Source organism: Triticum urartu, chromosome 3A, assembly GCF_056163025.1.
Source record: "Triticum urartu cultivar PI428250 chromosome 3A, HENAU_Tu73, whole genome shotgun sequence".
In the NCBI taxonomy this organism is placed as follows: Eukaryota; Viridiplantae; Streptophyta; class Magnoliopsida; order Poales; family Poaceae; genus Triticum; species Triticum urartu.
The window spans coordinates 467,987,530-468,015,367 of record NC_141875.1 but is presented as its reverse complement, the minus strand read 5'-3'; the positions used below and the strand labels follow the sequence as shown (position 1 = coordinate 468,015,367).

General features: G+C 46.8%; 1 protein-coding gene and 1 non-coding gene across 2 annotated transcripts; both read right to left on the bottom strand.

Moving 5' to 3' along the window:
* Nucleotides 1-12,926: 12,926 nt before the first annotated feature.
* Nucleotides 12,927-13,274, bottom strand: LOC147980114 (uncharacterized). Its single transcript, XM_087515483.1, has one exon. It carries the CDS (start codon nt 13,272-13,274, stop codon nt 12,927-12,929), a length of 348 nt encoding a protein of 115 aa, XP_087371609.1.
* Nucleotides 13,275-17,626: 4,352 nt separating this feature from the next.
* LOC125546876 (uncharacterized) lies at nt 17,627-20,662 on the bottom strand. Its single transcript, XR_015619098.1, has 5 exons — nt 20,169-20,662; nt 19,947-20,062; nt 19,019-19,219; nt 18,497-18,569; nt 17,627-17,813 (listed from the first exon to the last, which is right to left on the bottom strand). It is a non-coding gene; the product is annotated as an uncharacterized LOC125546876 (transcript).
* Between the last annotated feature and the right edge of the window lie 7,176 nt (nt 20,663-27,838).

Below are 27,838 nucleotides of genomic sequence, written 5' to 3'. Positions count from 1 at the left end.
CTGAGAACCCCATTGCAGACAACCTCTCTAGGTTAGAAAATGTTCTTGATGACCCATTACCTATTGATGATAGCTTTCCTGATGAACAATTAAGTGTCATAAATGCTTCTCGAACTGCTCCATGGTATGTTGATTATGCTAATTATATTGTTGCTAAATTTATACCACCTAGTTTCACATACCAGCAAAAGAAAAACTTCTTCTACGATTTGAGACATTACTTTTGGGATGACCCACATATTTATAAAGAAGGAGTAGATGGTATTATTAGACGTTGTGTACCTGAGCATGAACAGGAACAGATCCTACACAAGTGTCACTCTGAGGCTTATGGAGGACACCATGCTGGAGATAGAACTGCACACAAGGTACTGCAATACGGTTTTTATTGGCCTACTCTCTTCAAGGATGCCCGTAAGTTTGTCTTGTCTTGTGATGAATGTCAAAGAATTGGTAATATTAGTAGACATCAAGAAATGCCTATGAATTATTCACTTGTTATTGAACCATTTGATGTTTGGGGCTTTGATTATATGGGAACCTTTCCTTCCTCTAATGGGTATACACATAATTTAGTTGCTGTTTATTACGTTACTAAGTGGGTAGAAGCTATTCCAACTAGTAGTGATGATCATAACACCTCTATTAAGATGCTTAAAGAAGTTATTTTCCCGAGGTTTGGAGTCCCTAGATACTTAATGACTGATGGTGGTTCACATTTTATTCATGGTGCCTTTCGTAAAATGCTTGCTAAGTATGACGTTAATCATAGAATTGCATATCCTTATCACCCACAGTCTAGTGGTCAAGTAGAATTGAGTAACAGAGAGCTCAAATTAATTTTGCAAAAGACTGTTAATAGATCTAGAAAGAATTGGTCCAAGAAACTTGATGATGCATTATGGGCCTATAGAACTGCATACAAAAATCCTATGGGTATGTCTTCATATAAAATGGTTTATGGTAAAGCATGTCATTTACCTCTTGAGCTAGAACATAAGGCAAATTGGGCCAGTAAAGAGCTCAATTATGATTTCAAACTTGCCGGTGAGAAGAGATTATTTGACATTAGCTCACTTGATGAATGGAGAACCCAGACTTATGAAAATGCCAAGCTGTTTAAAGAAAAAGTTAAAAGATGCCATGACAAAAGGATACAAAAATGTGAGTTTAATGTAGGTGATTATGTATTACTATACAACTCTCGTTTAAGATTTTTTGCAGGCAAACTCCTCTCTAAATGGGAAGGTCCTTACGTTATCGAGGAAGTCTATCGTTCCGGTGCCATAAAAATCAACAACTTCGAAGGCACAAATCCGAAGGTGGTGAACGGTCAAAGAATCAAACATTATATCTCAGGTAATCCTATAAATGTTTAAACTAATATCATTGAAACCGTAACCCCGGAGGAACACATAAGGGACACTTTCCAGAACGCTTCAGACTCCGAAAAGGAATAGATATGTGGTACGGTAAGTAAACCGACTCCAAAACAGTTCTAATGACATTTTTTCTCCGTTTTGGAATATTTAGAAAAATAGGAAAATAAGAAGCAGACCGGAAAGGACATGAGGCTTCCACGAGGGTGGAGGGCGTGCCCTACCCCCCGGGCACGCCCCCTACCTCGTGGGCACCTCGTGTGCTCTCCGGACTCCGTTTTCTTGCATGATACTTCTTTTAGTCCGTAAAAATTCATTATATAATCTCCCAAAGGTTTTGACCTCCGTATCACGCAAAAATCTCATGTCTTTGTTTCGAGCTGTCCTGCTGCAGATTAGAGCAACATGTCGTCCCAGGATTCGGAAGGAGAAAGCTATGTGGCTGATTACCTTGCAGATCCGAAGGTCTATGAGGATGTGGAGCATTGTGGTTGGACTATAGAAGAAGAAGAGGACTATGAACCCAAGCGAAAGGAGGAGACGAGATTAGAAGAAGATGAAGTCCCATTACCTCAACCTGGGGACATGCATGTGGAGTTCAAAAAGTCAAGCCTCCCGGATAGAGTAAAGAAACCTAAGATCGAGTTTATCCCTTTTCGCCTCTTGCAGGAAAACAAGCAGGAATTATGCAAAAAGATACTGAGCCTGGAGCAGGAGATCGATGACCTAAGGGACCAAAATTCTGTCCTCAAGTGCAAATTAAGGAAGAAGCCTACGCCATCAACAAAACAATCACCTTCTTACCAACAAAGAAGAACTGGGCATTGGGTATGGGCACTCCCCTTGGCAACTGCCAAGCTTGGGGGAGTGCCCCGGTATCGTATCACCATTACTTTTATATTTATTGTTTTTCTTAGTTTGGTCCTTTTGATAATATCTTGATCTAGTAGAATAAAGCTTTAGTATGATCTGGTTGTGAGTTTTGCTTTATGATCCTTCTATGTAATTGAGTGTGTGAGCTATATATAATAAAGATTAGTGTTGAGTCAAGGGCTTGATTATTTTGCTATGATCTTAAGGGAATAAAATAAAAAGAGAAGAAATAAAAAGAAACAAAGAGATCATATGGATCTTATGGAGAGTAATGAGCTCACATATAAAGAGTATGATGAATAAAAGTTGTTGAGAGTTGACAAACATAGTTTTGGTCATCATTGTAATGAATAGGAAATAATAAAGAAACAGAGGTTCACATATAAATATACTATCTTGGACATCTTTTATGATTGTGAGCACTCATTAAAGTATGACATGCTAAGAGTTGACGTTGGACAAGGAATACAACGTAATGGGTTATGTTTTCTTTCATCTGAGATGAATTATATTGTCATGGATCATCCAACATGTTGAGATTGCCTTTCCCTCTCATGCTAGCCAATTCCTCTGCACCAAGTAGAGACACTACTTGTGCTTCCAAATATCCCCAAAACCAGTTTTTCCATGAGAGTCCACCATATCTACCTATGGATTGAGTAAGATCCTTCAAGTAAGTTGTTGTCGGTGCAAGCAACAAAAAAATTGCTCTCTAAATATGTATAACTTATTAGTGTGGGAGAAAATAAGCTTTATACGATCTTGTGATATGGAAGAAATAAAAGCGACGGATTGCATAATAAAGGTCCATATCACAAATGGCAATATAAAGTGATGTTCTTTCGCATTAAGATTTTTTGCATCCAACCATAAAAGCGCATGACAACCTATGCTTCCCTCTGCGAAGGGCCTATCTTTTACTTTTATCTTCTACCTTACATAAGAGTCATGGTGATCTTCGCCTCCCCTTTTTACATTTTATCCTTTGGAAAGCACAATATGTTGGAAAGATCCTGATATATATAGCTAATTGGATGTGAGTCTTCATGAACTATTATTGTTGACATTACCCTTGAGGTAAAACGTTGGGAGGCAAAACTATAAGCCCCTATCTTTCTCTGTGTCTGATTAAAACTTCATACCCATAAATATTGCATGAGTGTTAGCAATTGTGAAAGACTAAAAGATGGTTGAGTATGTGGACTTGCTGAAAAGCTCTTATATTGACTCTTTCCTACGTTATGATAAATTGCAATTGCCTCAATGACTGAGATTAGAGTTTGTTGGTTCTCAATGAAGTTTATGATTCATACTTGAAATTGTGATTGAATTGTTACTTTAGCATAAGAGATCATATGACAATATATATATATATAAATTGCTGTTCTAAGAATGATCATGATGCCCTCATGTCCGTATTTTATTTTTATCAACACCTCTATCTCTAAACATGTGGACATATTTTCCGATTTTGGCTTTCGCTTGAGGACAATCGAGGTCTAAGCTTGGGGAGTTGATACGTCCATTTTGCATCATGCTTTTATATCGATATTTATTGCATTATGGGATGTTATTGCACATTATGCCACAATACTTATGCCTATTCTCTCTTATTTTACAAGGTTTACATGAAGAGGGAGAATGCCGGTAGCTGGGATTCTGGGATGGAAAAGGAGCAAATATTAGAGACCTATTCTGCACAGCTCCAAAAGTCCTGAAACTTCACGGAAGCTATTTCCAGAATATATAAAAAATACTGAGTGCAAGAAGTTCCAGAGGGGGGGCACACCCTGGCCACGAGGGTGGGGGCGCGCCCTACCCCCTGGGCGCGCCCCCTGCCTCGTAGGCCCCCTGGTGGCCCTCCGATGCCCATCTTCTGCTATATGGAGTCTTTCATCGAGGAAAAATCATAAGCAAGCTTTCAGGATGAGACTCCGCCGCCACGAGGCAGAACCTTGGCGGAACTAATCTAGGGCTCCAGCGGAGCTGTTCTGCCGGGGAAACTTCCCTCCGGGAGGGGGAAATCATCACCATCGTCATCACCAACGATCCTCTCATCAGGAAGGGGTCAATCTCCATCAACATCGTCACCAGCACCATCTCATCTCAAACCCTAGTTCATCTCTTGTATCCAATCTTTGTATCCAAACCTCATATTGGTACCTGTGCGTTGCTAGTAGTGTTGATTACTCCTTGTAGTTGATGCTAGTTGGTTTACTTGGTGGAAGATCATATGATCATATCCATTATGCATATTAATACCCCTTTGATTATGAACATAAATATGCTTTGTGAGTAGTTACGTTTGTTCCTGAGGACATGGGAGAAGTCTTGCTATTAGTAGTTATGTGAATTTGGTATCCGTTCGATATTTTGATGAGATGTATGTTGTCATCCCTCTAGTGGTGTCATGTGAATGTCGACTACATGACACTTCACCATTGTTTGGGCCTAGAGGGAGGCATTAGGAAGTAATAAGTAGATGATGGGTTGCTAGAGTGACAGAAGCTTAAACCCTAGTTTATGTGTTGCTTCGTAAGGGGCTAATTTGGATCCATATGTTTCATGCTATGGTTAGGTTTACCTTAATAATTATGTTGTAGTTGCGGATGCTTGCAATAGGGGTTAATCATAAGTGGGATGCTTGTCCAAGTATGGACAACACCCAAGCACCGGTCCACCCACATATCAAATTATCAAAGTACCGAACGCGGATCATATGAACGTGATGAAAACTAGCTTGACGATGATTCCCCTGTGTCCTCGGGAGCGCTTTCCTTCATATAAGAGTTTGTCCAGGCTTGTCCTTTGCTATAAAAAGGATTGGGACATCTTGCTGCACCTTATTTACTTTTATTACTTGCTACTCATTACCAATTACCTTATCATAAAACTATCTGTTACCAATAATTTCAGTGCTTGCAGAGAATACCTTGCTGAAAACCGCTTATCATTTCCTTCTGCTCCTCATTGGGTTCGACACTCTTACTTATCGAAAGGACTATGATAGATCCCCTATACTTGTGGGTCATCAGATGCTTATGTGAAAAAGCTTCAACCTGATAAGCTCGAACACAAATCGGAGAAATGTGTCTTCATAGGATACCCAAAGGAGACTGTTGGGTACACCTTGTATCATAGATCCGAAGGTAATATATTCGTTGCTAAGAATGGATCCTTTCTAGAGAAGGAGTTTCTCTCGAAAGAAGTAAGTGGGAGGAAAGTAGAACTTGACGAGGTAATTGTACCTTCTCCCTTATTGGAATGTAGTTCATCACTGAAATCAGTTCCAGTGATTCCTGCACCAGCAAGAGAGGAAGCTAATGATGATTATCATGAAACTTCTGATCAAGTTACTACCAAACCTTGTAGGTCAACCAGAGTAAGATCCGCACTAGAGTGGTATGGCAATCCTTTCCTAGAAGTCATGTTACTTGACCATGATGAACCTACGAACTATGAGGAAGCGATGATGAGCCTAGATTCTGCAAAATGGCTTGAGGCCATGAAATCTGAGATGGGATCCATGTATGAGAACAAAGTATGGACTTTGGTTGACTTGCCCGATGATTGGCAGGCCATAGAGAATAAATGGATCTTCAAGCAGAAGACTGACGCTGACGGTAATATTACTGTCTACAAAGCTCGACTTGTTGCAAAAGGTTTTCGACAAGTTCAAGGAGTTGACTACGATGAGACCTTCTCACCCATAGCGATGCTTAAGTCCGTCCGAATCATGTTGGCAATTGCCACATTTTATGATTATGAATTTTGGCAAATGGATGTCAAAACTGCATTCCTTAATGGATATCTTAAAGAAGAGTTGTATGTGATGCAACCAGAAGGCTTTGTCGATCCAAAAGGTGCTAACAAAGTGTGCAAGTTCCAGCGATCCATTTATGGACTGGTGCAAGCCTCTCAGAGTTGGAATATACGCTTTGATAGTGTCATCAAAGCATATGGTTTAATACAGACCTTTGGAGAAGCATGTATTTACAAGAAAGTGAGTGGGACCTCCGTAGCATTTCTGATATTATATGTAGATGACATATTGTTGATCGGAAATGATACTGAATTTCTAAATAGCATAAAAGGATACTTGAATAAGAATTTTTCAATGAAAGACCTCAGTGAAGCTGCTTATATATTGGGCATCAAGATCTATAGAGATAGATCAAGACGCTTAATTGGACTTCTACAAAGCACATACCTTGATAAAGTTTTGCAGAAGTTCAAAATGGATCAGGCAAAGAAAGGGTTCTTGCATGTATTACAAGGTGTGAAGTTGAGTCACGCTGGATGTCCGACTGTCGGATTTCGGGTTCCGCCAAAACCCTTTGAGGTTCGAACACTGGGGCGCGCACAAAGATCTCCCCTTCTCTAGCTCGCACGCATCATGATCTCACGGCCTAGCTCGACGGACCCAAAGAACACGAGACACAAGAGTTTATACTGGTTCGGGCCACCGATGTGGTGTAATACCCTACTCCAGTGTGGTGTGGTGGATTGCCTCTTGGGCTGAGGATGAACAGTTACAAGGGAAGAACAGCCTCCTGAGGTGAGGTGTTCTTGTGCTTGGTGAGTTGATGTTGTCTTCGATCCAAATTCCCCCATTCCCTACGGTGGTGGCTAGTCCTATATATAGAGGGCCGGGTCCTCTTCCCAAATATTAGGCGGGAAGGGATCCCACAACGGCCAATTTTGAAGGGGGACAGCTAGTACAAGCTATCCTGACAAAAGTAGTCTCCGCCTACCAAAGGCTCTGGTGGTGACGCCGTCTTGGGCTCCACGGTGACCTCCATCCTGCTGTCCTGCTGGTCTTGGTCTTGTTGCACCGATAAGGAAACCTTTGCCTGATGCCTCGGGACTCCTCACCTGCGCTTGCCCCTTTAGCACCAAAGAGGAAACGAGGACACTACGCGCGCTGGCGCCCGCCTGGCTCCAGTCGTCATGGCTTGCGTCACACAAACCTCGCGAGGTGTCCCTTGCCTTGATCTCTCCGCCCCTCGCGAGCCGGCCTGGTGAGACCGCCCCTAAGGAGGCCTTGCGTCGTCCGCCTCGTGAGGGTCTTGAGTGTTTGCTGGTGAAGATGGGTCGTACAGGGCCGTTGGTGGAGCCACGCCGCGGGCTGCAGGCAGGAAAGTCTGGGGACCCCCGTTCCCAGAACGTTGATAGTAGCCCCTGGGCCCACGACGCGCTCGGGCTTGGCTTCCTGGCGTAGCCGAAGGGCAAGTGCGGAGCATCGCAGGCCCCAACAGCCTGCGGCCCCGTTTGACACATGGCGACTGATTGGACATGGGCGTCTCCACTTCCTCACGCCGCCTCGGCAACTGCCCGACTTGACGAGTCCCTGCTGCATGCCGTAAAAGATCATTATTACCTTCAATCATGGAGGCCAGTGGTTGGCCTCCCCTTGGCTATAAGAGGGTAGGGGGGCGGAGCCCCTGTCGCCCATCTCTTCCTTTGCTTCTCCCGCTCCTTCTTCTTCCTCGCTTCGCTGCCAGCAGCGACACCCATGGCGCCTGCGAAGAGGCTCTCGGCTGCGGAGAAGGGGAAGGCTCGCTGGGAGGGGCCTGGCACACCGCCGCCCAAGAGGGGGCGCGGCCGTCCCCGCAAGCACGCCATGACCCCCGCCACGGCTCCTTGCATTCACGGTGGTGCTTCTTCGCGTGGTGGTGGTCGCCCGAGTCATGGGGGCCCCATCGATGAAGGGGGGTGTGCCATGGTCGTGCGGCCGCCCAAGCCGCGCTTCCACTCTACGGAAGTGCTGTCGGAGTTCATCGTGTGGTCGGAGAACCCGGCCGGCACTTGGCTTCAGCTCCCGTGCTTCTTTGTCGGCGAGCTGCCAGCAACTGGTGCAAGCAGTCTTTGGCTGCAGGCGGACGGCTGCTGCAGCAAGGCTACGTGGGTCGCGGTCGAGGTCTCCACCACAGGCAACGCAGTCCTGGCTCGTGGTTGGCAGACGTTTACCTGCGCGTGGGGGCTGGGCCGGCGGTGCTCCCTCCACTTCAAGTACGATGGCAACGCGACCCTCTATGTGAGGGTGTTCGGGGAAGATGGCCACCGCGTCGGGTGCTGCCCCGAGGACAACGACGGCAATGAGGTGCTCGGCCTCGCGACGGCCGCGACGAGAGTGAGGGCGAGTGTGGCCTCGGCGCCGGCCTTGGCTCGTCCAGCTATGGCGACTCTTCTTCCGACGAGAGCTCCAGCGGCGGCGGCTACGATCAACCACCGCGCCCCGCTTCGAAGGTGGTAGTGGGTTGTCTCGTCGCCGCGCTTCAGTGAAGCGCGAGGAGGGGTCTGGCTGTGCTATGTTTATCATTCTTGTGTCGTGTTGCAGCGTCACGTTTTATGTATGCGCGTAGGAATAACTTAGCTTGATGCACCTGAAGCAGTTTCTGCCTCGCGAGACGCGCGTTCCCCAATGCCTGGTGAGGCCTCCTGTGCTCGGAAGGCATCTGGGAACTTCAAAAAATTGCTAGGAAATTCTTATCCTTTCGAATCCTGGTCACAGGCACTGCCGGTCATGACCCAGTGCTTTGCATCGCGGTACCTGGGGGGCACCGATTTGAGAGGGGTACGCTCGCTTGCGAGCTCGAGCGAGGGTGCCTTGCGAAAAAACAGGAAAACGAAAGCGCGAAAGCGCTCACGAGGGCGCCTGTCCAGCCCCCTCGCGAGGCATGCGAGGGAGAGTACAGGTCAAAAACGAGGAACCGAGGGCAGAAAAGGAGGCAATAAGGGCAATGGAACCGGGCCAGCAAGGAACGCCAGAAAGCAAATTCTCACTAAAAAGGGGCAAGCCAACTATGGAAAGCAAATGAAAAGCCACATCCGGCACCTAGTCTAGTCTTCTTGTCTTCTCATCAGCGCAGAGCTACGTGCTGCCACTAAGACATGGGAGGGAGCCCCCGAGGCCCGAGGGAGGCACTCCTGAGACTCCAGGGCGTGTACAGCCCCACTCATTATATTACGTGAGAGTGTCACGAGCGGAGATCTTCACAGGCACCGGGCCTTGCTTCATGGGTAGAACCTCCAGAGGTGCTGGATGTTCCAGGCGTTCTGGATGGGGATCCCGTCCCGAGTCTCTAGGCGCGCGGCGCCAAGCCTGGAGACGTGGACGACCCGAGACGGGCCCTCCCACATGGGTGAGAGCTTGTGCAGCCCTTCCCTGCAGAACACCCGCCTCGGGACAAGATCACCCACCTCGAGCGTCCTGGAGCGGATGCTGCGGCAGTGGTACTGCCGCATCGCCTGCTGGTACCTCGCAGCTCAGAGCGAGGCTTCACGGCAGCGTTCCTCCCTCAGCATGAGGTCCATCCCTCGCATGGCGTCCTGCTGCGTTTCATCGAACGCCAGCACCCGCGCAAAGCGATGCCTAACCTCGTGTGGGAGAACCACTTCTGCTCCGTAGACAAGGAAGAACGGGGTCTCGCCTGTCGGCCGGGTGGTGGTGGTGCGGATGGACCACAGCATGGACTAGAGCTCATCGTGCCAGCCCCTGCCGCAGGCCTCGAGCTTCTTCTTGAAGGTCCTTGTCTTGAGACCCCTCAGGACCTCCGCGTTGGCGTGACTGGCCTGGCCGTTGCTCCTTGGGTGCACCATGGAGGCATAGCGGATCTGCGTTCCAAGGTTAGCACAATATGTTTTGAAGAGATTGCTAGTGAACTGTGAGCCGTTGTCGGTGATGATGCGATTAGGGACCCCAAACCGGCTTACGAGGCCCTTTATGAACTTGACTGTTGACCCAACTGGGATGGCGCGGACTGCTTCCACTTCCGCCCACTTGGTGAATTTGTCGATGGCGACGTAGAGGTAGTGGTAACCTCCAGGCGCTCGAGGGAATGGGCCCAGGATATCCAGCCCCCAGACCGCGAATGGCCATGAAAGCGAGATAGTCTGGAGGCCCTGAGCTGGCTGGTGGATCTGCTGGGCGTGGAATTGGCAGGCCTCGTAGGATTTCACCAGCTCGGCCGCGTCGTTGACTATTGTGGGCCGGTAGAACCCACTGCGGAAAGCCTTGCCAACCAGGGTGCGTGGCGACGAGTGGTGCCTGCAATCCACGCCATGTATGTTAGCCAGCAACTCTTTCCCCTGTTCCCTGGAAATGCATCGCAGAGAAACATAATTTGGCCACTTCCTGTATAGCTCACCGTCCGGGATGTAGTACACCGTAGCCTGCCGGGCCACACGCTCCGCGTCTTCCTCCTTCTCCGGCAACTTGCCTTGTGTCAGGTACGCCCTGAACTCTTCGATCCAGCACCCCTCCTGAGGCTCGAGCGCTAAGAGGAGGCGCGCTCCTGAGGTCAGGCCACAGGCGGGGGCTCCCAAGGCTGGTGGCTGGGGGAGCTCCTCCTGAGGTGGCGCCGGCTCCGCAGGCGGAGGTGTTGCCGAAGGCTTGAAGAGCCGCTCCTCGAAGACGCCAGGCTCTTGGGGTAGCTGCTTGGATGCTCTTTTGGCGATGTCGTCGGCCTCTTGGTTGGTGCCACGGGGCACATGCTATAGTTCCAGGCCCAGGAACTGCTTCTCCATCTTGCGTACCTCCGCGAGGTATGGCTCCATATGCTCATCCTTTGGTTCATACACCTTGTTGGAGAAGTTGACGAGGAGCTGCGAGTCTCCCCTGATGGTGAGGCGTTTCACCCCCACGGCCACCACAGCCTCGTACTATGTGATGTTGTTGGAGACCTTCTCGCCCCACTGGAAGCAGAGCTGCACAGCGTAGTAAAGTTTGTCCTGAGTGGGAGAGATGAGCACGGCTCCAGCCCCTGCGCCTTGGCGTGCAAACGCGCCATCGAAGTACATGGCCCAGCCATCCAGCGCTTCACTCCCTGGCGAGAGGGATCGGTTCTCACCTGCTTCGAGCTCCGGGGTGTCGGTCCATTCTGCCACAAAGTCGGCGAGTGCGGCCCCTTTGATGATCCTGGTTGTGCTGAAATCCTGGTCGAACGCTTGCAGTTTGATGTTCCATTCGGCGACCCTTCCTGCAGCATTGGGGCTCCTAAGCACTCTCTCCAATGGGTAAGCTGAGATGACCTTGATGGGGTGTCCCTGGAAGTACTGGCGCAGCTTACGCGAGGCCACCAGGAGCGCGAGCAAGAGCTTATGGGGCATGGGGTATCGTGCTCTCGCATCACATAGCACTGTGCTGACAAAGTACATTGGGTGCCCGACGAGGGCGGGAGAGCTGACGGAGTTTTTGGCTCCCGAGGGCTGAGGTGTTCCCTATGGGTCCCTGACTTCTGGGGCTTGATGACTAGCCGGGGCAGCCGCTGTCTCTAGAGCATCGCCACGGTGCTGAGCTGCCTCATCCGGCTTGGCGACTCCACTTGACGGGTCCTTGACCTGGGGCTCCTCCCTGAGGGCCACCAATGTCGCGCTGACGGAGTAGGGCGTGGCCGACAGGTAGAATACCAAGGGCTCACGAGGACGAGGTGCCACCATCACCTGCGGGCTGGTCAGATATCTCTTGAGGTCTTGAAATTCCAGGTCGGCCTCGGGGGTCCACTCGAACGGGCCCTTCCTCTTCATCAGCTTGAAGAACAGCAGGGCACGCTCCCCCAACTTGGAGATGAAGCACCCCAGCGAAGTCATGCAGCCTGCAAGCTTCTGCATCTCCTTGAGGTTTTGTGGTGGGCTCATGTCTTCGATTGCTTTGACCTTCTCCGGATTGGCCTCGATCCCCCTGTGGGACACGAGGAAGCCCACCAGCTTGTCGGAAGGAACACCAAACACGCACTTCTCTGGGTTGAGCCGCAGGTCCACCTGGAGCAAGCTCGCAAAAGTTTCCTCCAGGTCCTGAATCAAAGTTCTTGCCTCCCAAGACTTCACCATAATGTCGTCGACGTAGGCCTCGGCATTTCTCTCGAGCTGCCGCCCCAAGGCGATATGCATCAGTCACTGGAAGGTCGCTCCTGTGTTGCGTAGTCCAAATGGCATGCAAGTGTAGCAGTATACCCCGCATGGGATCAGGAAAGCTGTTTTATCCTCATCTTCCACCGCCATCTTGATCTGGTGGTATCCTGAGAACGCATCCAGGAAACGTAGCAGATCACACTCGGCGGTGGAGTCGACAATCTGGTCGATGCGCGGCAGCGAGAACGGGTCTTGAGGGCAAGCCTTGTTGAGGTTGGTGAATTCGACACACATGCGCTCCTTCCCTCCTTTCTTCGGCACGACGGCCGGATTCGCCAGCCACTCTGGGTACCGGACTTCGTGAATGACACCCGGTGCCTCCAGCTTGCGGGTTTCCTGAACGATGAAGGACTGCTTCTTCGTGGACTGCCGCCTTGCCCTTCGCTTCCCAGGGCGCATGTTGGGGCATACCCTCAGATGATGCTCGATCACTCTTCTCAGAACCCCAGCCAGCTGCTTGGGTTCCCATGCGAATACTTCCTTGTTTGCCCGCAAAATGTTCACCAACTTCCTTTCTTGATCTGGGGCGAGGTCGGCGCCTATAGTAAAGGTGGCACCAGAGGCCCCATCCGCATCGATCGGTATCTGCTTCGTCTTGGCTTGACCTTGAGTGAATAGCTGCTTCTTCTTGGTTGGCGCAGCGCCCTTGGTCCTGGGCACGGCCTTGTCAGCCGAGCAAGCTGCCGCCGTGGCCCTAAAGGCAAGTTTGAGGGCCGCCAAGGCTTCCTTGGTGTCTCCAGCCACGGTGAGGACGCATTTGCTTCATGGCATCTTCAGGAGGTTGTAGGCAGGATGGGTAGCTTCCATGAACTGAGCCAGTGCCGAGTACCCGAGGATGGCGTTGTACGGTAAGCCGATGTGTGTGATGTTGAAGTCGATTAGCTCGGTGTGGTAGTTGTCGCGCGTGCCGAAGGTCACGGGGAGAAGGATCTGCCCCAGGGGGTTGGAGGAGCCGCTGCTGACTCCGGAGAAGGGCTTGCTGGGGTGGAGCCGCTCCAGCGGTACGTGAAGGAGACTAAAAGCCTCCACGGAGAGTACATTGAGGCGGGCACCGCCGTCGATGAGGGTCTTGGTGACGGCTACGCTAAAGATGGTGGGCGTGCAAATCATCGGGAGCACGCCTGAACCGACGGTGGTGACTGGGTGATCCCCCGAGTCAAAGGTCAAGTTGGCCTTGGGCGCCGCCTATCCCAGGGGAGCCCCCTGCCGCGTGAAAACAGTGCTGATCTGGCGAAAGAACGGCTTGGTGTGACGGTTTGAGGGCGGCGCCTGCAAGCCACCGAGGAGAGCTGCGACGACGAGGGGTGCTGGTCCCCCGAAGCGCGCGATGAAGAGGTCGCGCAGCTCCTCCCAGGAGGCCACAGAAGATTCCGGTAGATGGAGGAGCCAGGCACGCGGCACGCCAGCAAGGGCCATCAGGAGCTAGTTGGCCATGACTTTACCGTTGCCCCCGGCCTCCAGGACGGCCTCCTCGTAGGCTAGCAAGAAGGCTGCCGAATCCGCGGCACCATCGTAACGGGGCGGCATCTCCGGTTTGAACTTGCGCGTCCACCGTACCCCTCGCAAGGCGGGGGTAAAGGCCCGGAGCCCCACAGCGTTGTGGAGGGCGCCCGTCGATCCAGTTGGAGAAGCGGCGGCGTCCATGAGAGCCGGTCGGAGCGGCGAGGTCGTCGGGGGGGGGGGGCAGAGCTTCGGCGCACCCCTACTTGGCGCCCCAAATGTCGGATTTCGGGTTCCAGCAAAACCCTTGAGGTTCAAACACTGGGGTGCGCACAAAGATCTCCCCCTCTCTAGCTCGCACACATCATGATCTCACGGCCTAGCTCAGCAGACCCAAAGAACACGAGACACAAGAGTTTATAATGGTTCGGGCCACCGATGTGGTGTAATACCCTACTAAAGTGTGGTGTGGTGGATTTCCTCTTGGGATGAGGATGAACAGTTACAAGGGAAGAACAGCCTCCTGAGGTGAGGTGTTCTTGTGCTTGGTGAGTTGATGCTGTCTCCGATCCGAATTCCCCCCTTCCCTACGGTGGTGGCTAGTCCTATATATAGAGGCCCGGGTCCTCTTCCCAAATATTAGGAGGGAAGGGATCCTACAACGGCCAATTTTGAAGGGGGATAGCTAGTACAAGCTATCCTGACAAAAGTAGTCTCCGCCTGCCAAAGGCTCTGGTGGTGACGCCGTCTTGGGCTCCACGGTGACCTCCGTCCTGCTGTCCTGCTGGTCTTGGTCTTGTTGCACCGATAAGGAAACCTTTGCCTGATGCCTCGGGACTCCTCGCCTGCGCTTGCCCCTTTAGCACCAAAGAGGAAACAAGGACACTGCGCGCATTGGCGCCCGCCTGGCTCCAGTCATCATGGCTTGCGCCACACAAACCTCGCGAGGTGTCCCTTGCCTTGATATCTCCGCCCCTCGCGAGCCGGCCTAGTGAGGCCGCCCCTGAGGAGGTCTTGCGTCATCCGCCTTGTGAGGCTTGGCCCCTCGCGAGGGTCTTGAGTGTTTGCTGGTGAAGATGGGTTGTACAGGGCCGCCGGTGGAGTCACGCCACGGGCCACAGGTAGGCAAGTCTGGGGACCCCCGTTCCCAGAACGCCGACACCGACCACTGCAGAAGACAAAGAGAAAATGAAAGGTGTTCCCTATGCTTCAGCCATAGGTTCTATCATGTATGCAATGTTGTGTACCAGACCTGATGTGTGCCTTGCTATCAGTTTAGCAGGGAGGTACCAAAGTAATCTAGGAGTGGATCACTGGACAACGGTCAAGAATATCCTGAAATACCTGAAAAGGACAAAGGATATGTTTCTCGTATATGGAGGTGACAAAGAGCTCGTCGTAAACGGTTACGTCGATGCAAGCTTTGACACTGATCCGGATGGCTCTAAGTCACAAACCAGATACGTGTTTTTATTAAATGGTGGAGCTGTCAGTTGGTGCAGTTCCAACCAGAGCGTCGTGGCGGGATCTACGTGTGAAGCGGAATACATAGCTGCTTCGGAAGTAGCAAATGAAGGAGTATGGATGAAGGAGTTCATATCCAATCTAGGTGTCATACCTAGTGCATCGGGTCCAATGAAAATCTTTTGTAAAACTACTAGTGCAATTGCCTTGGCAAAGGAATCCAGATTTCAAAAGGGAACCAAGCACATCAAGAGATGCTTCAATTCCATCCACGATCAAGTCAAGGAGGGAGACATAGAGATTTGCAAGATACATATGGATCTGAATGTTGCAGACCCGTTGACAAAGCCTCTCTCATGAGCAAAACATGATCAGCACGAAGACTCCATGGGTGTTAGAATCATTACAGTGTAATCTAGATTATTGACTCTAGTGCAAGTGGGAGACTGAAGGAAATATGCCCTAGAGGCAATAATAAAGTTATTATTTATATTTCCTTATATCATGATAAATGTTTAATATTCATGCTAGAATTGTATTAATCGGAAACTTAGTACATGTGTGAATACATAGACAAACAGAGTGTCACTAGTTTGCCTCTACTTGACTAGCTCGTTGAATCTATGATGGTTATGTTTCCTAGCCATAGACATGAGTTGTCATTTGATTAACGGGAGCACATCATTAGAGAATGATGTGATTGACTTGACCCATCCGTTAGCTTAGCACGATGATCGTTTAGTTTGTTGCTATTGCTTTCTCCATAACTTATACATGTTCCTATGACTATGAGATCATACAACTCCCGAATACCAGAGGAATACTTTGTGTGCTACCAAACGTCACAACGTAATTAAGTGATTATAAAGGTGCTCTACAGGTGTCTCCGATGGTTTTTGTTGAGTTGGCATAGATCGAGATTAGGATTTGTCACTCCGATTGTCGAAGAGGTATCTCTGGGCCCTCTCGGTAATGTACATCACTATAAGCCTTGCAAGCAATGTAGCTAATGAGTTAGTTATGGGATGTAGCATTACGGAACGAGTAAAGAGACTTGCCGGTAACGAGATTGAACTAGGTATTGAGACACCAACGATCAAACCTCTGGCAAGTAACATACCGATGACAAAGAGAACAACGTATATCGTGATGCGGTTTGACCGATAAAGATCTTCGTAGAATATGTAGGAACCAACATGAGCATCCAGGTTCCGCTATTGGTTATTGACCAGAGACGTGTCTCGGTCATGTCTACATAGTTCTCGAACCCGTAGAGTCCGCACGCTTAACGTTCGGTGACGATCGGTATTATGAGTTTATGTGTTTTGATGTACCGAAGGTAGTTCGGAGTCCCGGGTGTGATGACGGACATGACAGGGAATCTCTAAATTGTCGAGACATAAATATTGATATATTGGGCGACTATATTCGGACACCGGATGAGTTCCAGGGGTCACCGGATATTTATCAGAACCCCCGGGGAAACTAATGGGCCTACATGGGTCGTGTGTGTGAGAGAGAGAGAGGAGGGGGCCTAGGGCTGGGCGCCCCCCCCTTGGGAGTCCAAATTGGACGAGGGGGGCGGCGCCCCTTCTTTCCTCCCTCTCTCCCCTCCTTCCTTTCCCCTTTCCCATTCCTAGTTGGACTAGGAAAAGGGGAGTCCTACTCCTACTAGGAGGAGGACTCCCCCTCTCCTTGGCGCGCCCCTAGGTCGGCCGGCCTCCCCCTTGCTCCTTTATATACGGGGGCAGGGGGCACCCTAGAATACACAAGTTGATCATTGATCTCTTAGTCGTGTGCAGTGCCCCGCTCCACCATAATCACTGCAAAAAAAGACACATTCATGACATTTTGGGCTGAACGAAAAAAATTCTGTCATACTTATGACACTTCTATGACGATAATTGTGACAAAACCCGGTATTATCATAGATGTGGTGGGCTCCTGCTTCTATGACAAAAAATCATGACAAAAAATGGGCTTTTCGTCCTGGGCGGGCCGGAGACGCAGCTGCATGACATTCTTTGCACTACAAGTAATATGTCAACTCGTGACCACCACTATTGGTCACTGAAAGGTCATTGTTTTTCATTTGCGACCTTTTTTTGACCAAAAACAGAAGGTCAAAAGCTGGCGGTTGTAAGCTGAAATTAACGACCTTCTCTGTGATATGTAAAGGTCGTTCGTTCTTTGACCAAAATTTTGGTCACTAGCAGCCTCGCCAAGCCACGTAGGATCCAGCGTGGCAAGCTGACGTGGATAAGATTCAGCCCGATCCGATTAGGTGTCTATATGGGCCGAGCCCATTAATTCAACCCATTTAATATATTTATTTCTGTTAATTTTTGTCTGCTACATGGGCCAAGCCCAACTGGTCAGCCCATCAATTTTTATGCACTTTTGGCCTTTCAAGAATATATGTACAATTTTGTGCAGCCCATTTCTGGTTTACATTTGGCATTTTTATACATTAAAATATTAATTCAATCCTGGAGTTGGTCCAGTACTCTTTTCAGCCCATTCACATATTCACACATATGATCCACCTTTTCAACAAATTTTGCAAATAATTTCATATTTCAGCACTAAATATGTTTACATCACAGGCCATAAAGCCCTACAAAATAGTATCACTTGTTCCTATACGAAACTCTCAAATGATACATACAACAAAACAGAATACAGAAAATTTAGTTCAACAAAAATAGGTTTTCTTCCTCTTCCATCTTCGAGAACACACAACACCTGTGAAAATAAAGATGCCACAACAAAAATGGAAGGATCAGCCACTAGAAGCATATTGAATACAAGGGAAAAATCAAACTAAAGAAATAAAAGGCGTGCACTGTGAAAATTTTGGCAGCACGAATATTTTTTTATATTACCAACAAACAGAAATGTAATCTGATTGCACAAGACACATGGCATTATCACACACCCAGACGAGCGAAGCATTAACTTCTGAGGATCAGACAAACAGAGCATTCATGCTGATGATTAACTTATAAGCCCAGCCACCCTCAATCCTCAATACAACACTAAGTTTTACTACTCCACGCAACCTAATACACTACAGTCCAGAGGCGCCTCAATTCGACCACCGACCTCGGCGCATAACAGAATCATGACGTCCATTTGCATCCAGGGCTGAATTTGACCATGAAAATTGGCTATTAAGTAGTATACTCATGTGGTGAATTTTATGGAATACTTAATCTATACTCTGCATCTACCAAAAGCAAATCTCCTTGAACAGGTTCTGATGCCAAACAATCAAAGGAATCCAACTGAAAAAGGCAAAAGAATGGTACTTCTGCTGCAGTGAATTGAAACCCAAAGCACCCCCAAACCGTAGCAGACTAAGCTAGCTAGCTCTAGGAGAACTAAAACAATGGCTGAAAGCAAGGAATGGAGGAATGGATGGTCACCGTTATTGAAGTTGATGCTTCAGGAGCCCACCGGCATGGTGGTTCAGGTGGTCGAGGAAGAAGAGGAGCATTACTGCATAATCATCATGAAACAATAGTGATTGAGTAAATCATAAAGCAGAATAACAAAATCATAATTAATCTAAATCGACTCAGAATCAGATAGCATATGATGAGCATGTTTACATTTTTTTACTAATCAAAGCACTTGCGCGCACGCCGGCAAAACTCTCCACCCGCTCTGTCTTCACAGCGAAGGAAGCGAGCCATAGAAAATTTAGTACTAGGGGTTGCTTCAACTTCCATACTAAGAATGAATGTAATGTATCATGACAACTTTACCTAATCCTTGAAACAAGTATGCATATTATTACTTTTAATGCCTCTACGAGTCATGATACCGACCTCCGGGTCAATATGTAACACATTTTGCAACTGATACTAGTTCACAGCAACTCATTTTTAATAAAATATAGCGTCCTAACTCCTAGTTAGTTCCAGAATTGCCCAAATTTTACACACCTCATCTTCATGAGGACACTGGACATCTCCTCTCTTCTTCTTCTTCGCCCTCTTGTGGGTACCCAACTTTCGCTTCGCCACCTTCAGGGCACGCTTGTCCTTGCCAACCTTGAGAAGCTCAGTGATACGCTTCTCATATGGAGCAAACTCAGCGACTTCCCTGATCAAGTTCCTGGCGAAATGCACCCTCTTGGTACCTTTCTGCAAACCAAAATGGTAACCGGTCAGAACAATGAGAATGAAAAACTTAAATAGGAGTAAACATCACAATAATATGAATTCTTACTACCACAAAGGATCTATTGCACTTGGGAATGAAGGAATTGTCACATATTCAACAAATTCAGAATCTAAACTGAATTTCGTCTACCAAATAAACTAGAACACCTCAAATCTAGTATGCTAAGAGTATTTATTTATCTACACTACATAGTCAAAGAAATTTCTAAAGAAAGCCCAAAATATGATGCCCATGGGCATATCATATACATATCTTCAAATGACCAGCTGAGCAAAGCAAGGTGATCATTCTTAGCAAGATGAAATATTTCACTGATTAACCAACTAGCTTTCTTGGATCACTCAAAAGGAAAGACACAAAAACCTTCCAATAGAAACGACCGCACACTTTAGATCCACCAAAACCAGCAGCAAGCCATGATCTACGGAAGACTCGCTGTTGGTCCATATCGAAGCAAGCAAGCTACCATGCCACACAATCTACCAACAAGAAATCGAGCCTAACGCTTGAAACTCGCACAGATCAATAGAACAGCACAGGCACAAGCACAACAGCACCAGCGTCATCTGTATGCAAGATGTGTCTCGGATATCAGCACAGGCACAAGCACAGCAGCACCAGCGTCATCTGTATCACCCTTGCGGTAACAGCACATGCACAAGCACAACAAGGGTGGAAGAAGGTTACCCCCTTGCGTTCGCACGGGCGTGGTGGCAGCTCGCGCTTGGTGACGACGTGGCCCTTGTTAATGCCCACGAAGAGGCCCGACTTGGCTGCGACGAAGCCATGGGCGAACCTTTCCCCTGCACAACCAGTAGAAGCCACAACCTACATTAGCGACGGGGAGAAGTGAGGCGGGGAACGGAGGAGGAGATGGTTTGGATCTGCGGCGGCCGTGGGGGAGCTTACCTTTACCTAGGAGAAGTGAGCTGGTGCCGACAGCGAGGACGAGGAAGAGGCCGACGCGTCCCCCTCAGGGGCTGGCTCCGGCTGCATCCGCTCATACCGGTGCCCGTGGCGCTCCTTGGCAGGCGATCCATGTTCATGGAAGCTTCGCGAAGGTAGGGTTTGGGGAAAGGGCGATGAGGATTGGTGTGGGGAGGGGAGGAGTCGAGCGAGCGAGAGCCGCGGGGTTGAGTGAGGCGAGGTGGGAAGGCGGAGGAGCGTCGGGATTCAGCCGCCGTTGAGTAAGGCGTGGTGGATCTCCGGCCAGCGGGGGGACTGGAGAGGAATCAGGGGAGGGAGAGGAATTGGGTGGATATCCGGCCAGTGAGGGGAGGGAAGGGAGGTGGAGGCCGTAGTTGTGGTCGCCGGCGGTGTTGAAGTGGTGCGCGCCGCCCCCTGAAACCCTAGCCACGGGGAGGTTTGGGAGGGATGAGGCGGCGGCGGTGTGGGTGGGATGGGACCGGGGTGGGTGGGAGACGAGGGGGAGGGGTCAGATTGGGGTGGGTGGGGCCGTGGGGGTTTCCACTTTTCATTTTCTTTTTTTTTCTTTTCTGTAGATAGATGGATGGATGCATGTGGGATGATGGATGGATGGATGGGCGCCATGTCATCGATCCGTGTCAAACCAACTCCACCAATGGGAATAGAGTATATGTGATTTGTGTTTTATCTTTTGTTTTTCTTCTACTTTTACACATGAAAAAAAATGGTCTCACATTGTGCACAAGTTTGTATCTTGAATGACAAACAATGTTGACTAAGGAATTTTTCAGTTTCTTTGCACGAAAAAATATTTTCCATTTTTCTAGTGCCCAAAATAAGGTTTTTTGTGAAGAACCTACCAAATAATTGTTGCAAAATTGTACCAAATCAATTTTCTAAAATACTAGGACATATTTAATGCACAAATGACCAAATGGTTGGGTGTCAAAAGTATGAGTTTTGTAAGATTCCACTCGCAGCTACGAACGGTTATGCCCATGGTTTTAACCGCATTTTGAAATTGGCATAAAGAATTAAACAGATCAAAAAAATTGGAAACCTTCGCATTGTGTCATCATATGTGACCAAGTTTTCAGGAAAAAAATAAACTTGTAAAACGGTAATGAGCAATCATGCGTGAAGATTCATGGCTTTTCAAGCCAAATGATCAATCTTATGCCCACATTCATGGCATAGTTTGTTCAAATGATCTCATATTGTGCACAAGGGTGCATCTTGGAATTCCAAACAATGTTGCCTAAGGAAGTTATCATTTTCTTTGCACGAAAAAATCACTTTCCATTTTTTGAGTGCCCAAAATGAGTTTTTTTGTGAAGGACCTACCAAATATTTGTTGTAAAATTGTGCCAAATCAATTTTCTAAAATACTAGGACATATTTAATGCACAATTAACCAAATAGTTGGGTGTTAAAAGTTTTTATCCACCTCTTATGAAAAAGACAAATTTCTGCCGATTTAGTAGGAAGCGGGTCCAATTTGAACTGCAGGTGCCTCATAGTTTGCTCTTTATTTTTTCCAAAAAATCATTTCTAGGTACATAACTATCTATTTAATTAGAGAAACATCAAAAGTTTTCCAATATTCAACAACTAGCTAGGAACGGTCAAGCCCGCAATTTTGACCGCATTTTGGAACGGGGATAAAAAATTAAAAAATTGGAAAATTGGAAAACCTTCACATTGTGTCATTATATGTGACCAATTTACCAGGAAAAATAATAAACTTTTAATATGAAAATTATTTTTAAAAAGTGTTCTCAGAAATAAGCTATCATGTGTGAAGATTCATGGCTTTCAAGCCAAATGATCAATCTTATGGCCATATTCATGGCATAGTTTGTTCAAATGATCCAATATTATGCACAAGGATGCATCTTGGAATTCCAAACAATGTTGCCTAAGGAAGTTATCATTTTCTTTGCACGAAAAAATCATTTTCCATTTTTTTGACCAAAATGAGCTTTTTTGTGAAGGACCTACCAAATAATTGTTGCAAAATTGTACCAAATCAATTTTCTAAAATACTAGGCCATATTTAATGCATAATTTACCAAATGGTTGGGTGTCAAAAGTTTTGATCCACCTCTAGTGAAAAAGACAAATTTCCGCCGATTTAGCAGGAAGCGAGTCAAATTTGAACTGCAGCTACCTCATAGTTTGCTCTTTATTTTTTTCAAAAATCATTTGTAGGTACACAAGTATCTGTTTAATCAGATAAACATCAAAAAATTTCCAAGATTCAACCACTAGCTAGGAATGGCCAAACCCGCCGTTTTGATCGCATTTTGAAACGGGCATAAAAAATTCAAAAAATTAGAAAACCTTCGCATTGTGTCATTATATGTGACCAAGTTTCCAGAAAAAATAATAAACTTGTAATACGGCAATTATTTTAAAAAAATGTTCTTAGAAATGAGCTATCTTGCGTGAAGATTTAGGGTTTTCAAGCCAAAATGAGCAATCTTATGGCCACATTCATGGCATAGTTTGTTCAAATGATCTCCAAACAATGTTGCCTAAGGGAGTTTTCACTTTCTTTGCACGGAAAATTCATTTTCCATTTTTTGAATGCCCAAAATGAGTTTTTTTGTGAAGGAGCCACCATATATTTATTGCAAAATTGGATCAAATCATTTTTCTAAAATATTAGGCCATATTTAATGCATAATTGACAAAATTGTTGGGTGTCAAAAGTTTTGATCCACCACTTGTGAAAAAGACAAATTTCTGCCGATTCAGTAGGAAGCGGGTCAATTTTGAACTGCATCTACCTTATAGTTTGCTCTTTATTTTTTACAAAAATCATTTATAGGTTTATAAGTATCTATTTAATCAGAAATGCATGGTTTGGTGGCGATACATCGAGGTTTGGATGGTGGACGAGGGCCCCAACTCCAGAGCGCGTAAACTCGCATGCCCGCCGCGTGGTCACCGCGTGACCGTGGTGTTGCCATGTGATCTGGGCGGCCTAGGCATGTCTAGGGGGTTGGGTACTCCCCAGGAAGGTGCTAGGAAGAAAATTACAACATAAGATTCTCACGAGGAGACCGAACTATGCTCAAACATGAATTAGCAGCCAAGTGTTTGATTAGTGATACGGGAAATGCACGTGGCCAATGGGCGTGAGTTTTGGCTGAGGATGATCATCTACTAAGAAGACTGTCTTCACAATTTTTTAGCTCCCAAGGAGGAGCCTAGGTGGTACTTGCTTTGCAAAGTACCACACTGGACAGAAATATGAATGTTGAAGCTGGGCACAAAATAATGAATGGATTGAGCTGAAATTTGGTGGGGGTGATTATTTGGGCATAGGAAAGCACTGTAGAAAATTGATACCATTTGGACTTGCCAAAGTGGTACTTCCTTCACAATGCTATTCCCTGGACAAAAACTTGAGAAAATTAGCGAGAGAAATTGGATAAATGAAATGAGCTCAAATTTGGTGTAGGTAAGTTACATAGGTATGGTCATGCCTTGGTAAATTTTTAAATCATTTGGGTAAGCCTAGCTAGTACTTACTTCACAAAGCTTCTCTCGAGATAGAAACTTTGGAAATTTCCTGAGAAAGATTTACCAGGAAAATGGAGCTGAATATTATCATGTGGCAATAATTTGGGTATGGAAGAGTGCCCAAAAAGTTGGAGGGTAATAGGAGGGATCTGGATAACACTTGCTTTGCAATGTGCCAATCTGGCCATAAAATATAAATTGAACCTAGGCTCACATAGATGATTTGACTGAGCTGCAATTTGGAGGAGGGTGATAATTTGGGCATATGAAGGAACTGTATAAATTTCATGTCATTTGGATATATATATAAATGGTACTTCCTTCACAATGCTTCTAGGTGGAAAAAAACTTTGGAAATTTGCCGAGGAAGATTTACTGGGCAAATGGAGCTCAATTTTGTCATGAGGCAATGATTTGGACAGGAAAGAGTGCCCAAAAATTTTGAGGACAATCAAGAATATATAAATAGCACTTCCTTCACAAAGTATTGTTGTGAACAGAATAGGAAAATGAATATTGTTGAATTATTTTTGAACTAGGCAAGGAAGGATGTTTACATATTTGACGAATATATGACCCAGAGAATTGATGAGATTTTTGGGGAATTTTGGGAATGACAGAAATATAGGTTGCTTCACAACCTAGGGCAAAAATTGACACATGGACATGACACATAGGCAAAACTGATGAGGTGGCGCCTAGTCATAGCAATAAGTACCAATGCATCCACGTTCAAAACCGCATGACCATTTATATTGGTTGTAATCAGGTAGAAATAAGGTCATTGACCACTTTTTCTGCTTTATGACAATTTGGTGTAAGGCAATTTCAGGGTTTGAGCCTTCCAAACGAAATGTCCATGGATTTACGACCAATTCAGCTGGGGTCACTAAGAGAAGGTCACTAGTTGACATATTTCTTGTAGTGTTGGGCCATCCATGACGGAAAAAACCGTGGTAGAAGCGAGGGCGAGGAAAATATCAGGGTGTTCCCGGATATGGTGGGTGGTTGGGGTCGAGCGATGCATGGAGGTTTACGCGTTTCTCTCGTACATGCACGTGCGTGGGTGCGAGGCGTTGGGCTCTAACTGAACCCGAGCGAGGCGTTCGCCTACTAAACCCGAGCGAGTGCATTGCAGGCTACGCGTTACTGAACCCGAGCGATCGATCGATGGCTGTTAACTGAACCCGATCGAGTGAGTCCTTCGCTACTGCTGCTAACTTATATGTCTCGGTCGTATCCACTTTTCCAAACACGTTTGCCCTTGTTTTGGACTCTAAGTTGCATGATTTGAATGGAACTAACCCGGACTGACGTTGTTTTTAGCAGAATTGCCATGGTGTTATTTTTGTGCAGAAATAAAAGTTCTCAGAATGACCTGAAAATCAACGGAGCATTATTTTGGAATATATATAAGGAATATTGGAAGGAAGATCCACGTCAAGGGGTGCCCCACCTGTCCATGAGGGTGGGGGCGCGCCTGCCCCCCTAGGCACGCCCCCTGCCTTGTGGGCCCCCTAACGCTCCACCGACCTCAACCTGGACTCCATATATTCACTTTTGGGGAGAAAAAACCAAGAGAGAACGATTCATTGCGTTTTACGATACGGAGCCGCCGCCAAGCCCTAAACTCTCTCGGGAGGGCTGATCTGGAGTCCGTTTGGGGCTCCGGAGAGGGGAATCCGCCACCATCGTCATCATCAACCATCCTCCATCACCAATTTCATGATGCTCACCGCCGTGCGTGAGTATTTCCATCGTAGGCTTGTTGGACAGTGATGGGTTGGATGAGATTTATCATGTAATCGATTTAGTTTTGTTAGGGTTTGATCCCTAGTATCCACTATGTTCTGAGATTGATGTTGCTATGACTTTTCTATGCTTAATGCTTGTCACTAGGGCCCGAGTGCCATGATTTCAGATCTGAACCTATTATGTTTTCATCAATATGTGAGAGCTCTTGATCCTATCTTGCAAGTCTATAGTGACCTATTATGTGTTATGATCCATTAACCCCGAAGTGACAATAATCGGGATACTTACCGGTGATGACCGTAGTTTGAGGAGTTCATGTATTCACTATGTGTTAATGCTTTGTTCCGGTACTCTATTAAAAGGAGACCTTAATATCCCTTAGTTTCCGCTAGGACCCCGCTGCCACGGGAGGGTAGGACAAAAGATGTCATGCAAGTTCTTTCCATAAGCACGTATGACAATATTCAAAATACTTGCCTACATTACATTGATGAATTGGAGCTAGTTCTGTGTCACCCTAGGTTATGACTGTTACATGATGAACCGCATCCGGCATAATTCTCCATCACCATCCATTGCCTATGAGCTTTCCATATATTGTTCTTCGCTTATTTACTTTTCCGTTGCTATTGTTATCATCCCTACAAAATACCAAAAACATTACTTTTGCTATCGTTACCTTTTGCCACTGTTACCACTACTATCATATTACTTTGCTACTAAACACTTTGCTGTAGATAATAAGTTTCCAGGTGTGGTTGAATTGACAACTCAGCTGCTAATACTTGAGAATATTCTTTGGCTCCCCTGTGTCGAATCAATAAATTTGGGTTGAATACTCTACCCTCGAAAACTGTTGCGATCCCCTATACTTGTGGGTTATCACTAACTGAAGTCGATCGATGCTGCCTCTGGATGAATAGTGAGCATTGCTGGGTGGTTTGGATGAACAGTTCCCGGTGCTGGATGCTGCCTCTAGGCACTTGTAGGAGTAATTGCTATCAATATTGTTGAGGAAGAAATATGTTTAGGAACATGTACCAAGGTGGTCCTTCAAGGAAGCAAGGACCCAGGCTCGCAATGCGCGATGCCGACGAAGAACCACCGAGAGAAGCTCAAGTGCGAGCTTGTGAATGGCCTTCAGAGGACTTTATGGATCAAGCAGGAATCAAGGAAGAATTTAACACATTGGCGTAATGCTGATCTTGAGAGCTTCGAGGCAGACAGATGCCGCCAGTACCACCATCTCATTGATTCCTTTGTGAGGAGGTTTGAATTTTCTTCATCATGCAATTCTCAAACTGTCATGTTTGATCTCTATGAAAATTCTTATAGTATGGACTTAGAGGATTTTAACACTGCTTGCAAACTTCCACAATGGGGTAGTCCTAATGAACCTCGCAAATCTGAATTTAGAGACTTTATTGCTAGTATAACTACAGGGGAATCTAGAGACATAACACAAGCTACCATAGGGAGCATTCATTTTCCTGCTATACATTATTTTGCTCTCTTCATAGGTAGGTGCATAAATGGTAAGGATGAAGCATGTCACATGTGTGTCCCTGACCTTAGTGTTCTCAGGAGTGTTGTATTAGAAGATAGACATTATAATTTGGGAGCCATTGTTGCACGTAGGTTGCATAATAATAGATTTAGTGGAGATCTCTTCGGTGGAATTTATGCAACCCGTCTAGCTAATTTTCTTGGTGTACCCATACGTGTGTATGATATTGAGTTGCCTCCTATTTATTTGGATTATGATGCGATGGTTCGTCATCAGTTTGTTGAGAGGAACGACCAGTTCCTCTAGTACTGACTAATCTTTAATAGACGATACACCTATCACGCCGCTCTCCCTGCTCCTGCTTTGTTTGACTTTCACGCAAAAGGGAGATATGTTATAACCAGGGAGGAGGCGGACGAGTATAAGAGGAGGACGGAGATGACCCGTCTCCAAGCGGCAGCTCATGAGGCAATAGCTGCTGCATCTCCCCCATAGACCAACTTAGGCCAAAAGCCTAAACTTGGGGGAGTACGTATTTCACATCGACATTACATTCATGTTCACACACTCATTGCTAGTTGTCGGTGCTCATACTTTTTCATTGTATCATCCATGCTAGTTCATTTTCCCTTTTATGCTTTCTTCTTGTGTGTTTAATAAACCTTAAGAAAAACAAAAAAAATTAGTTGTAGCTTTTAATTAGTTTACTTTCCATGCTTGTAGTAGTAATTAAAAAGAAAACTCAAAAAGATTTCTTGTTCTTCTTTTGCTTGTTGGGAGCTTTCTCGTGTAAATAGTTTTATTTCTTTTCTTGTTCTTTGGGGGTCGAGAGGAGAAGACCATAATCAAAATGTTAAAG

Excerpts from the sequence above, each read along its gene's own strand:
- LOC147980114 (XM_087515483.1), bottom strand. The coding sequence starts at position 13,274 with ATGATTTGCACGCCCACCATCTTTAGCGTAGCCGTCACCAAGACCCTC.